At 37.7% G+C, this 15,226-nt stretch overlaps 1 protein-coding gene across 2 annotated transcripts in view; it reads right to left on the bottom strand.

The window, feature by feature from the left end:
* Positions 1–15,226, bottom strand: part of STAM2 (signal transducing adaptor molecule 2) — a 53,777-nt gene that overhangs the window by 17,990 nt on the left and 20,561 nt on the right. For both annotated transcript variants that reach the window (XM_033231481.1, XM_033231482.1), the window contains exons 2-7: positions 11,448–11,532; positions 9,514–9,589; positions 9,315–9,413; positions 8,151–8,297; positions 5,890–5,959; positions 5,139–5,325 (exon numbers count right to left, since the gene is read on the bottom strand). In XM_033231481.1, coding sequence (XP_033087372.1) covers positions 5,139–5,325; positions 5,890–5,959; positions 8,151–8,297; positions 9,315–9,413; positions 9,514–9,589; positions 11,448–11,532 — 664 coding nt within the window. The remainder of the gene's footprint in view (positions 1–5,138; positions 5,326–5,889; positions 5,960–8,150; positions 8,298–9,314; positions 9,414–9,513; positions 9,590–11,447; positions 11,533–15,226) is intronic.

Below are 15,226 nucleotides of genomic sequence, written 5' to 3'. Positions count from 1 at the left end.
CATCCAAGTTCTTAAAGCCAGAAAATAACTGATGTACTGATGTACTGACAGTTCTAAGATATTATATCTGCAAATATCTATGTAAGATAGGAAAAAGTTTCTTTCTCTTACAAACATATTTTTAAGTTAACTTTTCATTTTGAAAAGGAAAGCTGAACTTGAGAAATTTTTATACAAAACGAGAACCCAAACCTGTGAAATGGATGCACGTGTTTTATATGAACCTACCAACAACTATATGTATACCCTTCCTTAGTGGTCCTACCAATATAGGATACTTTTCCTGCCAGCCACAACTACAAACTCTCTGATGAAGCATAAAAGTAGGCAAAGCAACCAAATTGACAACTCCTTCCCAGTCCTAATCCAGCTCTATACTCTCTTCACTGACTACAAGTTGATTCTATGGAATGTTGATGGCAAAAAAACATTGTTCAAGTTTAAATTCCCAAATTAAAGAAATTGGCACTCTAATTTTACACAAATCATTTAATAATTAAAGAAAACTTTAATGTAGCATTTATATTTAGAGCTTTTTATATTAAAAAAATCACAACTGAGTGAAAAACAAAAAAATGATACAAGTGTAAAGAACATAAACCTCACCTTCAACAAATATTATTCAGCTAACATTTATGAAAACCTACCATGGAGAAAATAGTACCTTCAGGCTAAGCACTGAAGTTACAAAGATCATTAAGACACCATTTGTGCCCTCAAGAAGTTTAAAATCTAGCATAAAGCTGTAGTCCCAGTTACCCAGGAGGCTGAGGGACGAGGCCTGCTTGAGTCTAGGAGTCCAGGCTGTAGTGTGCTTTGCTCACGCCTGTGAATAACCACTGCACTCCAGCCTGGGCAACCCAGTCATACCCTATCTATAAAAACAAGAAAAAAAAAATCTAACAGTGTTTTACAACTTCTCCTACAGAACTGACTAAAAACATGTTATCTTGGCTTTACTTTCAGAATTTGTTTTCTCCTTTCCCCTTCCTCCCGCCCAAGGAAGTGATGAGCCTCTTCAGAATCAACTAATTTAGTAGAGAGACATACGTAAAGAAGTGCAGTTTGCCCTCCATATCTGGCGAGTGCTACATCCATGGACTCAACAAACCCCAAATGAAAAGTATTCATGAAAGATAAACAAAAATGACAATAGAACAAAAAAAAACCCAAAAATTTTAAAATACAGTATGTTGTATTTAAAAATACAATATAATGATTTGTATGGCATTTACATTGTATCAGGTACTATAAGTTATCTAGAGATAATTTAAAGTATATAGGAAGATATGTGTAAGTTACATGCAAATATGATGCCATTTTATATCAAAGACTTGCATCTGTGGATTTTGGTATCAAGAGGGGTCCTGGAACCAACCCTCTAAGGAACTGAGAAATGACTCTGTTTAAAATACAGTATAAGAAATGCTGTTATATATGTTCAGAGAGCTATAGCTCAAAGAAGGGAACTCCTAACTCCACTGGGAACTAAAAAGCAGAGAAAGGCTGAAAGGCTTCCCAGAGGATCTAAAATCTGACACGGGTTTTGAAGGTTAAGTAGGCACTTGCCAGGAGGAAAAGAAAATTAAGGCTGTGGAAATAAAAATGACATTTTGCCCTCCTGCCATTATTGATAAGCAAGAAAACAAGGCACAAAGAACAAAAACCTCTGTACTCTGAGATAAAACAAAAAATGTTACCATAATTAGTTTTAGGTCTCAAAGTACATGAAAACTTGAGCCTTTCCTTTTAACTATTGATTTCTTAACAAAAAGTACTCACCTGCTAAGTTTTGCAATGACAATGACTGAAGGTAGTAATGTCTTCTCTGGATATAAGAATCACATGAGAAAACTGCTATTTCTACCATGAACATATAAATAGCAAACCTGGAAAAACTTGGTAATCTTGTGGGGGTCTTATTCCTTAAAATACCTGTTTTATTTTTTAATATAGGGAGGCATCTTTTCTAAAGCTTGGACTCCCTTGCAACCTGTCCTTGAAAGTAAAGTTCTTCACCTTTTCTAAATGCTTTTACCTCCTTCAGCAGGGCTTTCCAGGCAGACAGAACCAAAGGTACAATGCTACAGAGGACTAAGCGGAAAATGGCATTTTTGGAACCACAAAAATTCCACTTGATTATTTGAAATGGTACACAGAAAACAAACATGGAGTGGGCCAGGCATGGTGGCTCACGCCTGTATCCTGGTACTTCGGGAGGCTGAGGCGGGTGGATCACTTGAGGCCAGGAGTTTGAGACCAGCCTGGCCAACATGGTGAAACCCTGTCTCTCCTCCTAAAAGTACAAAAAATTAGCTGGGCATGGTGGTGCATGCCTGTATTCCTAGCTACTCAGGAGGCTGAGGTGGGAGAATCGCTTGAACCTGGGAGGTGGAGGTTGCAGTGAGCTGAGATCATGCCATTGCACTCCAGCCTGGGCGACAGAGTGAGACCCTGTCTCAAAAAAAGGAAAGAAAAAGAAAAGAAAAGAAACACGGAGTGGTAAGATAAAGCTAAAATGAAGAAAGTGAAAAGCTTTTCGTGATATACTCTGTTAATAAAAAATGTGCACCTTTGGGCCGGCGCAGTGACTCACGCCTGTAATCCCAGCACTTTGGGGGGCCAAGGTGGGCAGATCACCTGAAGTCAGGAGTTCGAGACCAGCCTGGCTAACGTGGTGAAACCCTGTCTCTACTAAAAATACAAAAATTAGCTGGGCACGGTGGTGCATGCCTGTAATCCCAGCCACTGGAGAGGCTGAGGCAGGAGAATCACCTGAACACAGGAGGCGGGGGTTGCAGTGAGCTGAGATGGCACCACTGCACTCCAACCTGGGTGACAGAGGGAGACTCCGTCTCAAATAAATAAGAAATGTGCACCTTTTCTATCAGCTCAATGGTTTTTGTTTGTTTGTTTGTTTTTGAGACAGAGTCTCACTCTGTCATCCAGACTGGAGTATAGTGGTACAATCTCAGCTCACTGAAACCTCCGCCTCCCAGGTTCCAGCGATTCTCCTGCCTCAGCCTCCCAAGTAGCTGGGACTACAGGCATGCGCCACCAGACACAGCTAATTTTTGTATTTTTAATAGAGATGGGGTTTCACCATATTGGCCAAGGTGGTCTCGAACTCCTGACCTCATGATTGGCCCACCTCAGCCCTCCCAAAATGCTGGGATTACAGGTGTGAGCCACCATGCCCTGCCAGCTCAATGGTTCTTAAATGGAGATCCATGAATGATATGTTTTCAAGAGACTTCAAGGGACTTGTGTGTGTGAAAATTTTATGCTTTACATTCCACAAAAGGTATAAAAACAATGAGTAGAGTCATTTTCTGGACAACCTCCTTTTAACTGAAGGCTGTCATTTAACTTTAGCATGCAAGTTTGCATTTGTTTACCAGCGATTACCAATCACCTAGAATGACAATATTTTACCCATAAGCATGCTTACAGCAACTATAAAATTGTGGTGTACTGTTGTCAAAATGACAGCAATTGACCTACATATTCCATCATATTCATGTTGAATTCTTTTAGCAGTTACAATTTAAAAAGTTCTTTTTTGCGGTGATAAACCTTAATTGAAAATTGTTTGGTGAGCAGTAGCTTATTTTAGAAAATTTTGTTATATAAAGTAATGCTCTAAATTAAAATCTTAGATAAAACCACCCATTTTGTTTTTATTTTATAAATATCTTTAACTTCATAGTTGTATAAGAGTATCAAAATGGTAAACATAAGCTCTTTTGTAAGTACTCTAACTAAAAGACACTTATAAGCCTGACATTTTAGACTGTCAGTGTTCAGAGCCCACACCACCTCTCCACCTTTACAGACAGTCTCAAACTCATGATGGCATGACTTACGATGGTGCGAGAGTGATACACACTGAGGTACCCATAAACCATTCTGGTTTTAACTTTCAGTACAGTATTCAGTAAGTCACATGAGATATTCAATACTTTATTATAATAAATAGGTTTTGTGTTAGATGACTTTGCCCAACTGTAGGCTAATATAAATTGAGAAGTATCTGCATTTCTATCTATTCTCCTTCAGGGATCATGGTGTTCCACTCCAAATGATTATTTAAAACATTTTTTCCTCATGCAAAAAAGATTTTCTAAGTGAAGATGGTACTATCTTGATTGTCTAAGAGACCTTCCTTTTCCCATCCTCAATTTCTTGCAAAATTTTTTATCTTATCAAAACCAATCAAGAAACAACTGAAATGGAACCCTAGGATAAGCCTTCTTTGCCAGATGCTTGCACCAAGTATAAATCTGCTATCTGGGCTCCAACAGCACCTCTTTTATGGTATTCACCACACTCTGCCTTCCATACAACTATCTATATTGTAATTTTAACTCCCTTACTTTATTCTAGGTTTTATGAAGACAACTGCATCCTCATTTGTTATTAATTATAAATAGTCGATTACATAACATTTTCTCAGTAAATATTTACCACAGCAAAGTAAAACCATTACTTATCTACCCTTTATCTTAAAATATACTAGACATATTAAACTAGTGCATTATAAATAACTAAGTTATTTATAATGGATACCAAATACATCTGCAATCTCTGTTCACAGCAACAAGCTTACTTCTCACTCTTGCTAAGTTTCATGAATTTCTTTTAAAAGTACAGATCAGTATTAAGCTCAACAGAGATTGATCTATTTTTTATGACAGCTTTAAATGGCAGGAAAATTCTGAGGAGAGTATAGTAGTAGATTAAGAAATGGGGAGGAGCCAAGTATAGCTTTTGGTGCTTTGATCAAGGGTATATTGCTATATTTCTTCCTAAAGTTTTTCTGCCAGTAATTTCGGTACACACAACTGCCAACGTAAACATATGCAAGTAACTGAGTATTTACATGTTTCCCACTTGTGGTCATCCGCAATATTTAATAAGTTTTTCATCCAATACATAAATTATCAAATATAACAAACATAAATTATCAAATATAATGAGAGGAGGCTCACATTATCTACCTTTTATTTTAGAAAAAAACAAGGTATAAAAAGGTTCTATTATTATTTAAATACACTAAAAGTCAAAGAACTGAATACTCTGGATTCTAAAAGAAGGGCATTACACTTTAAAACTTCCCATAAAGATTTAAAACATACCTGTCATCCAAAACAATAATTATTTCACCATGTTTAAAGGTGAGTTCATTGTCCTCAACAGCTTCAAAATCATATAAAGCTCTCACTTTCCGTGCAACCTTATTATTTAACTGAATTTCTGCAGATGGATATAAGGATTTTGTTTCTGTGTGTTGTTGTTTCTGTTCTTGCAGCGATAATTCAATAGCTAGTTTCAAAAATTAAAATGCAAAGCAACTGCAATTAATTTTGATAAACATTAGATGACAATGTAAAATTTAGTAAGAATAAATCAAGCATTTTATTTGTCTAATTACAAGCTACAGTTAACTTTCAGGAGGGTGGGGCAGGGCAGGGAACCATGACATTTTTAAAATAAAGTTTTTGCTCATTCCTTATTATCATGGTCTGTCATATACAGCAGCAATTATTTTTATAGCAAACAGATTGTGACATTATAATATGGGTAGCTTTCCATATAGGATAAGCCATGAACATATTTCTGTGCTTGACTCATAACTTTGGCATTAAAAAAAGGTGAAATGTAATCTCTCCAAAGGTAGCACATCAAATATATATTATTGAAAAAAGATAATGAATTAAATTCATTTGACAGCATGTCATTTGTTTTCCTTACTTTTTGGATGCTACTGGTTTTTAGATTTGAGGTAGAAATAAAAGTATACTAGTTTTATTATCATTTTTATTTTAAAAAAATGTTCTGGCAAAGATATTTTAAGCAACACTAAATTACACGTGCTTGATCATTTACCTTTAGCTATGTCTTCATCCTCTTTGTTTTTGTTCAATGACGTACCATTCTTGGCAGCAGCAGAGACAGTCTGTAAATGCATGAGTAAAATGAACACAACTATCTCTTCAAACAAAACACAAGCTCTATAATTACTTGCAGATGCTAAATTTTAAAAAATACTGATATAACTGAGTTTCATTTAACAGTGAAGTTCTTTTCTGAGACACGTTCTCACTCTGTCAGCCAGGCTGGAGTGCATGGCACAGTCATAGCTCACTGAAACCTCCAACTCCTGGGCTCAAGTGATCCTCTTGCCTCAGCCTCCTGGGAAGCTGGAACTACAAGTATATGCCTCCACACCCGGCTAATTTTTATTTTTTGTAGAGACAGGGTCTCACTATGTTTCCCAGGCTGATCTGCAACTCAGCCTCAAGTGATTCTCCTGTCTCAGCCTCCCAAAGAGCTAAGATTATAGGCATGAGCCACCATGACTGGTCTAAAAATGAAGTTCTTTATCATAATTTTAAGTAATTGTTTTCAAATACTAAAATAAAACATCAGATTTTTCAAGAAAACATTATCAACTCACACAGGACTCAAACTGGCTTAGATTTTGCATAAATCTAACACAGAACTTGGCATACAGAAAGTACTTAAATATTAATAGAATAAAAAATATGACTCTTTCCTGATTGTATTCCTGATCTCAAGGTCTCTTAGTGAGAGGAGCTCTACTGCTACAGGAGTACAGCTACATGAGAAGTGCCAGCAAGAAGTCATGATCATCACTGAAGAGAGAGGAGTGGGGACAGAGACAAGAGATGCAGTTCTAGGAATACGTGTGAAGTCCTTTTACTAGTTACTGTGGCTGGGTGGCAGTGGTCTGCCAGGCAAAGCAGAGAACTAAGGAAGGTCATGCTTGAATTTAATAAATGGCATGTAAAACAGGTATCTAGGACTCCGATCCATCAACCAGTTTTTTACATAGATTTTTCAGAAAAATATGCAGAAAGGACAGAACAGGAAAATGTTTCCTTTTTATTATTTATAAGACTCTTGTCTCAAAACTCTACCTTGTACTCTTAGGTCTGGTCGGCTATAATCTTTTTTCAGTTGGTGTGGCTCATGCCTGTAATGCCACCACTTTGGGAGGTCGAGGCAGGTGGATCACCTGAGGCCAGAAGTTTGAGACCAGCCTGGCCACATGGTGAAACCCCATCTCTACTAAAAATACAAAAAATTAGCCAGGCATGGAGGTAGGAGGCACCTGTAATCTTAGCTACTCTAGAGGCAGAGGCAGGAAAATTGCTTGAACCCAGGAGACGGAGATTGCAGTGAGCCAAGGTTGCGCCACTGCACTCCGGCCTGGACAACAAGAGTGAAACTCCGTCTCCAAAAAAAAAAAAGCATCTATTTTTCTCTTTAATCTATGATCTAAAAGAAAAGAAAATATAGTACTTCTCATAGTCTCTTTCCCTAGCCCATATCCTAATATTAATGGGAGGGAATAAGGTACTGAGAGCAAAATCCAAGGAATAGTATTTTCTTCCCCTAGACCTAAAAAAACAGCCCACTCCATGAGTCAACATCCCTGCCTCCACACCCCAGTTCTACTAAAGCTATCCCCTCTCCCAGCAAATAAATTTCTAGTCTTACATTTCCATCCATCTTATATGTAAAGCATTCACTCTAGGCATTTTCACTCTTCAACAAACAAGTCTTGAGCCTCTCAATTCCATGAATTTGTTCATTTCACTTATCTCCTGGTGTGACTTCTTCACTTCTAACAAAATATTAATACATTCAAGTTTCAAAATTCTACCTCTTTACCTTCTTCACCACTCCAATCGGTAGTCACCTCTTTCTCTCTTTAGTATTCAGACAGACAGCATCCAGTCTATTCCCCTCATCCTATGTTTGTCACTTACAATCCAAATTAGTTATTTTTCACATGTATAAAGCTATCGTTCAAATTTGCTACAAATTTCTTGACTATAAGGGCTATGTCATACACCTATGCCTTTTACATGACTGCAGACTTAGAGAAACATTAAATACACTATTTTTGTCTGATTAACTTCTCAAGGTTCTGATATGTGGAAGAAATACACATAAAAACTAGTATGTCTACTAAATGTAAGGAAGGCACTATGCTAGAGAGTCATTTGGGAAGTAGAGGTGGAAAATGATAATCTAGACATACCTTGCCTAGTCTTTACATAATATACATACCTTCAAAATATTACAGGGTCAACCATGGGTCTGAATGAATCTCTCACCTGAGAACCTGCTGGAGGAAAAGTAATTCCTTCCTCTTTCATAGATTTAATAGTTGCAGATATTAGACTAAACTGAGGGTCCTTCTGAAATTCTTCTGACCACTCCACCATTAAAGATTTCAGTTTTTCACATACTTTAGGATGTGCCTTTTAAAGAAAAGGAAAGGGAAATGAACACAAATCTACGGTTAAAATAAGTACTTAAATTATTTAACAAGGAGAATTACCATCAAAATTCTCTTTAATTATATGAACATCAACAAAAGCCAGGCCGGGCGCGGTGGCTCAAGCCTGTAATCCCAGCACTTTGGAAGGCCGAGACGGGCGGATCACGAGGTCAGGAGATTGAGACCATCCTGGCTAACACAGTGAAACCCCGTCTCTACTAAAAAATACAAAAAAAAAAACTAGCCGGGCGAAGTGGCAGGCGCCTGTAGTCCCAGCTACTCGGGAGGCTGAGGCAGGAGAATGGCATAAACCCAGGAGGCAGAGCTTGCAGTGAGCTGAGATCCGGCCACTGCACTCCAGCCTGGGCGACAGAGCAAGACTCTGTCTCAAAAAAAAAAAAAAAAAAAAAAAAAATGTCCAGCAATTTCTAGCCTTGTTGAGTAAATGACAGATGCCTATTTACATGCTATTTCATGCAAAATGACTGTTTTTAACACCAATTCCTAAGTCTTACTATAATGACAAATCTTTTATATTCAGAGATTATTTCCTCCATGTTTTGGAGAATGGAACCAGAGAAACTTGGATGTAAATCTTAGCTATTCCACTTACTAGCTGTATGACCTTGGTAAGTTACTTCTAAGTCTCAGTTTTTGCATTTATAAAATAAGAATGATAAGGGAATCTAATTTCCAAGAATCTAATGCTCCAAGGGTAGTTAAGAGCATTCAATAAGACAATATATATAAAATGCTTAAAGCAATGACTACTTACCGGCCCTCAAAAAGGATTTGCTATTATCTACAGTATATATACTTTGGGGAGAAGAATTTTTGGTGCTACAAATTAAAAAATCAAATATCAGAACAGTTTATTTCATTTCAATGTATCTAAAAATGACTTCATTTATAATACTTTAGTAATACCACATATAATAACAACATACAATCTATGTATTTTTTAATGACTTAAATTTCTTCTGTTTTTAAAATTTACCTTATTTTTAATTACAGCACGTACTTCTGTTGCAAAATCACGGGAACATACTTCTAAATGAAATATCTTTCCACAGTTTGCCACACAAGCCCCAAGAAGCTATTAATTGAAATAAAAATATACAAATGTTAAAATATTAACTTACTGTAGTTAAAAACATTTAAAATTTGTGTCAAATAATAACATGATTTGTACTCACAGTTAGTGCCTGCAGAGCAACATGTGGAACCTTATGATTTACCCTTTTCATTATGGCTTTTAGGCAATCTTTCGCTCTAAAAAAAAAAAAGAGACAGTTAAGAATTTATTGATAAATGTAATTCAAACATTAAGGTATTATTCTATTACCAAATACTTTTATATTTAATGGCTCAGGCCTGTAATTCCACCACTTTGGGAAGCCAAGGCAGGAGGACCACTTCAGCCCAGGAATTTGAGACCAGCCTGGACAACAAAGTAAGAATTTCTATCTCTATAAAAAATTTAAAAATTAGCTGGGCATGGTGGCGTGTGTCTGTACTCCTCACTACTCAGGAGGCTGAGGCAAGAGGATTGTTTGAGCCCAGGAGGCTGCAGTGAGCTGTGTCATGCCACCGTACTCCAGCCTGGATGATAGAGAGAGACTCTGACTCAAAATAAAATAAAGTAAGTATAAAATAAAAATAAAGTAAACTAAAATCCTGGAAATTTCATGTTATTAAAGGAATAAATATATAAATGATTTTACACAATATTTTGTTTATAGGCTCATAGAACTTTTAAAAAAAAGCATGTTGCAAATGTTGTGTATTCCAAAATCAAGAGACAAACCACTTTACAAACGATCTGTCAACACAAGAGACATATACCAGATCTTTCCATTTCTTCAAGACAGATTTAGCTTTCAGACAGCAAAATCTCATCTTGAAAAAAATCTAACATGATATATAAAGTATAAACATGTGAATATACTATGAAAAGTTTTAATGTTAAAACAAATGCTTTCATCACTCTTCTAAATTTCTAACATATAGTTCAGCTAATTGCCACATCTCCCCAAAAGCATTTTTTATATTCACTTTTTTCATTTGTTAACCTATTATATTTATATGTATATTACTCAAAGACTTTTTTGTTATATTATCTATTGTGTTATCTACTTCATTATTTAAAAGTTCCCATACATATAGTACTCCCAGAGGAATTCCTTAAATAACTCAACCTAAACATTGTTATCATGTATCCCTATTGTGTCAAGGCTTTCATCACGTGTGTGACTAAAGCAGATTTTCAGTTGAACTCTTTTTCATTTGTTCCTTCAGGATGAAGTTAATCCCATAAATCCAGCAATTGGGCTTTTTTAACTTTTATGTCCCAAAAGGACAACAACTGACCCTTTAAGTACATGAAAGTTAGGGGCACCAACACCCCACACAGCCGAAAATCTGTGTATAACTTTTGATTCCCCAAAAGCTTAACTATTAATAGCCTAGTCTTTTTTTTTTTTTTTTTTTTTTTTTTTTGAGACAAGAGTCTCACTCTGCTGCCCAGGCTGGAGTGCAGTGGTGCCATCTCAGTTCATTGCAACCTCTGCCTCCTGGGTTCAAGCGATTCTCCTGTCTCAGCCTCCCAAGTAGCTGGGATTACAGGTGCACACTATTATGTCCAGCTAAGATTTGTATTTTTAGTAGAGACGAGGTTTTACCATATTGGCCAGGCTGGTTTCGAACTCCTGACCTCAAGTGATCTGCTCACCTCAGCCTCTCAAAGTGTTGGGATTACAGGCATGAGCCACTGTGCCCAGCCAACTAACAGCCTACTCTTGACCAGAAGCTCTTCGCCAATAGCATAAACAGTAGATGGACATATATTACGTATATACATGATATACTGTATTCTTACAATAAGGTAAGCTAGAAAAAATAAATGTTGTTAAGGAAATCATGAGTTGGAGGAAGAGGGGTTGGTCTTGCAGTCTTAGAGGTGGCAGAGGTGGAAGAAAACCTATGCATAAGTGGACCCTCGCAGTTTAAATCTGTGTTGTTCAAGGGTCAGCTGTGATAAAGTCTCATTGTTCTCTCAAAGTTACTTCACAAAAAGAGACACTGGTTATCAAGTTCCTAGACATTCACCGAGCATGACTGGACATCTTACCCATTAGGAGTACTTCCAACTTTGTCACATATGTCCATAATAAGACTCCAATCTTCTGTAGTGTTGTACTCATTTGTGGCTTTTTCTATAAAATATATTAGCATACACAACAATGAGGACACATCTCATATAACACTAAAATACCAGTAAAGGCCCAACATTTAAAAAATCCTACCTTTTCTCTTGCCGAAGATACTACATATGACCTTCAGAAGACAAAAGTACTTCTACTAACTTAGATTTTAAATTGTATAATTAAATGCACAAATATCTTGAGGTAAAGCAATTAAATGCCTTCTAAATAAACAAATTACTAAGTATCAATAATCCCATAAAATTCTAATTTGGAAGAAAGTTTTAAAAATGTATCATCAGGACTGGGCATGGTGGCTCATGCCTGTAATCCCACCAATGGGAGGCCAAGGCAGGAGGATCGTTTGAGGCCAGGAGTTCGAGACCAGCCTGGGCAATATAGTGAGACCCTGTCTCTACAAAAAATAAATTTTATAAATTAGCCAGGCATGGTGGCAAATGCCTGTAATCTTAGCCACTTGGGAGGCTGAAATGGGAGGATTGCTTTGCCTATGAATTCAAGGCCGCAGTGAGCTATCACGCTACTGCACTCCAGCCTGGGTGACAGGGTGAGACCCTATCTCTTAAAAAAATTAGAAAGTATATCATACAAGTAAATATGCACTAAACTGTCCAATAAAGCATTGGTTTTGTAAATTTTTTTTAATAGAGAAGGGGTCTCACTATGTTGCCCAGGTTGGTCTTGAACTCCTGGGCTCAAGGAATCCTCCTCCTTGGCCTCCCAAATGTTGGGATTACACGCCACTGCACCCAGCCTGAAGCATTGTTTTCAACAGCAAAAAGAAAAACTGATTAATATAGTAAATTCATACAATGGAATATGAAATGAGGGATACAAAATTAAATGAACAAAAATTCATGAAACTCAAAACATGATTTGCTTGGGCTTACAATGCTGAGTCAAAAAAGCTAACAGCAGAAGAATTTATAATATTTACATGAGTTGTTTTTCTTCCTTTTTTCTTTTTTCCATTTTTTTTTTTTTCTTTTTCTTTTTTTTTTTTTGAGACAGAGTCTCACTCTGTTGCCCAGGCTGGCTGGAGTGAAGTGGCACAATCTCAGCTGACTGCAACCTCTGCCTCCCAGGTTCAAGCGATTCTCCTGCCTCAGCCTCCCAAGTATCTGGGACTACAGGTGCCCGCCATCATGCTCGGCTAATTTTTGTATTTTTAGTAGAGATGGGGTGTTACCATATTGGTCAGGCTGGTCTCAAACTCCTGACCTTGTGATCCGCCCACCCTGGCCTCCCAAAGTGCTGGGATTACAGGCGTGAGCCACTGCACCCAGCTACATGAGTTTTTTAAAGACAGCTTTATTGCTATAATTCACGTATCAATACAATTTACACATTTAAAATGTACAATTTAATGTTTTGACTATATTCATAGAGTTGTACAACTAACACCAGTATCTAATTTGAGAACATTTAATCACTTCCAAGAGAAATCCATACCCACCGGCAGTTACTGTTCATTCTCCCTACATACTCCCAGCCCCAGGCAACCACTTGTCTACTTTCTGTCTCCAAAGATTTACCTATTCGGGATTTTTCATATAAATAGAACCATACAATATATGTTCTTTTCTGACTGGCTTCTGTTATTTGGCATAATGCTTGCAAGGGTCATCCACGTTGTAGCATGTATCAGTACTTCATTTCTTCTTATGGCTAAATAATATTCCACTGTATAGATATACGACATTTATCCATTTACCAGTTCATGAACATCTGGGTTGGCTGGCTGCTTGGTTGGCTGGTTGGCTGGCTTACTGAGACAGGGTCTCACTCTGTTGCCCAGGCTGGTGTGCAGGGGTGTGATCACGACTCACTGTAGCCTTGATCTCCCAGGGCTCACATGATCCTCCCATCTCGGCTTCCCAAGTAGCTAGGACCACAGGTGTGCACCATCACGCTCAACTAAGTTTTGCATTTTTTGTGGAGATGGGGTTTCGCCATGTTGCCCAGGTTGGTCTCAAACTGCTGGGCTCAAGTGATCTGCCCGCCTCAGCCTCCGAAAGTGCTGAGATTACAAGTTTGAGCCACCATGCCAGTCAACATTTGGATTTTTTTTTTTTTTTTTGAGGCGGAGTCGCCCGGACTGGAGTGCAGTGGCCGGATCTCAGCTCACTGCAAGCTCCGCCTCCTGGGTTTACGCCATTCTCCTGCCTCAGCCTCCCTAGTAGCTGGGACTACAGGAGCCCGCCACCTCGCCCGGCTAGTTTTTGTATTTTTAATAGAGACGGGGTTTCACCGTGTTAGCCAGGATGGTCTCGATCTCCTGACCTTGTGATCCGCCCGTCTCGGCCTCCCAAAGTGCTGGGATTACAGGCTTGAGCCACCGCGCCCGGCCAACATTTAGATTTTCAAAAACGGTTTTGGGCTGGTAGCGGTGGCTCATGGCACTTTGGGAGGCCGAGCTGGGCGGATCACGAGGTCAGGGGATCGAGACTATCCTGGCTAACAGGTGAAACTCCGTCACTACTAAAATTACAAAAAATTAGCTGGGCATAGTGGTGGGTGCCTGTAGTCCCAGCTACTCAGGAGGCTGAGGCAGGGGAATGGTGTGAACCTGGGAGAAGGAGCTTGCAGTGAGCAGAAATCGCACCACTGCACTCCAGCGTGGGCGACAGAGCAAAACTCCATCTCAAAAAAACAAAAACAAAAACAAAAACAAACCACTTTTTGGCTAATATAAATAATGCACTGATGCTATGAACATTCATGTACAAGTCTCTGTGTAGACATCATGTTTTCGTTTTCCTTTGGCATATATCTAGGAGTAGAAATGCTGTGTCATAGGATAACTCTGTTTAATTTTTTTAGGAATGGGCAGTTTTCCAAGGGAACTATACTATGGTACATTCCCACCAGCAATATGTGAATGTTTCACCTGGAGTTTCATAACATCCAAAAAACACACTATATTCTTTAGGGATATATACACAGGTCATAAAAGTATTAACATGCATGAGAAGGATAAACATCAAATTTGGGGGGTGGTTCAAAAGAAGACAGGGGCTTCATTGTATTTATACAGGTTTATTAAGTTGTACAGTATGTATCCAGAAAATATTTTATTTTCAATATCTTTTTTGTGGTCTGAAATACTACATGATTAAAGTAAAAATTGACAAGTAATTAACCTGCCTTGTGAGAAATAAAATAAATTAATTAAATGTGAACTGTTAAAAAGCATGATCGAAATATAATGACTGAGTTGTGGAGCATTTTTACTTTACTAACTTTTACAAAAATTTCAATATCAAGGAATACAATTTTTTCTTCTAGTATGGAGAGGTGGAGATATAAAAAGTACCACTTTAGAAACATTGTATCATTTTATGTCTTTTCTTCTTTATTACATATACTGTATAATTTCAAATATAGAATAATCTAGCAAAACATACACACACACACACACACACACAACAGATGGTATCACAGTGATCATTAGGAAAGATGGTAGGAATCCAGGGTAATTTTTTTTTTAAACAGCAAGGAATAATCAAAAGAAGCCAAAAAATGAACTAGCTTAGCAAACAACTATACTTTGTGAGTAAAGAGAAACACACCAATGCAGTTAACCTCAGTTAAATGCTGGAACTCGCTTTAAAAAGCCATGCAAATTGCCTGCTACTTATGGATGGAAAGCAACTGATTTGGCATGTGATGAAATGACAAACCA

This window comes from Trachypithecus francoisi, unplaced genomic scaffold (assembly GCF_009764315.1).
Source record: "Trachypithecus francoisi isolate TF-2019V2 unplaced genomic scaffold, Tfra_2.0 Lachesis_group13, whole genome shotgun sequence".
Lineage (NCBI taxonomy): Eukaryota > Metazoa > Chordata > Mammalia > Primates > Cercopithecidae > Trachypithecus > Trachypithecus francoisi.
This window is presented reverse-complemented; position numbering and strand designations above follow the sequence as displayed.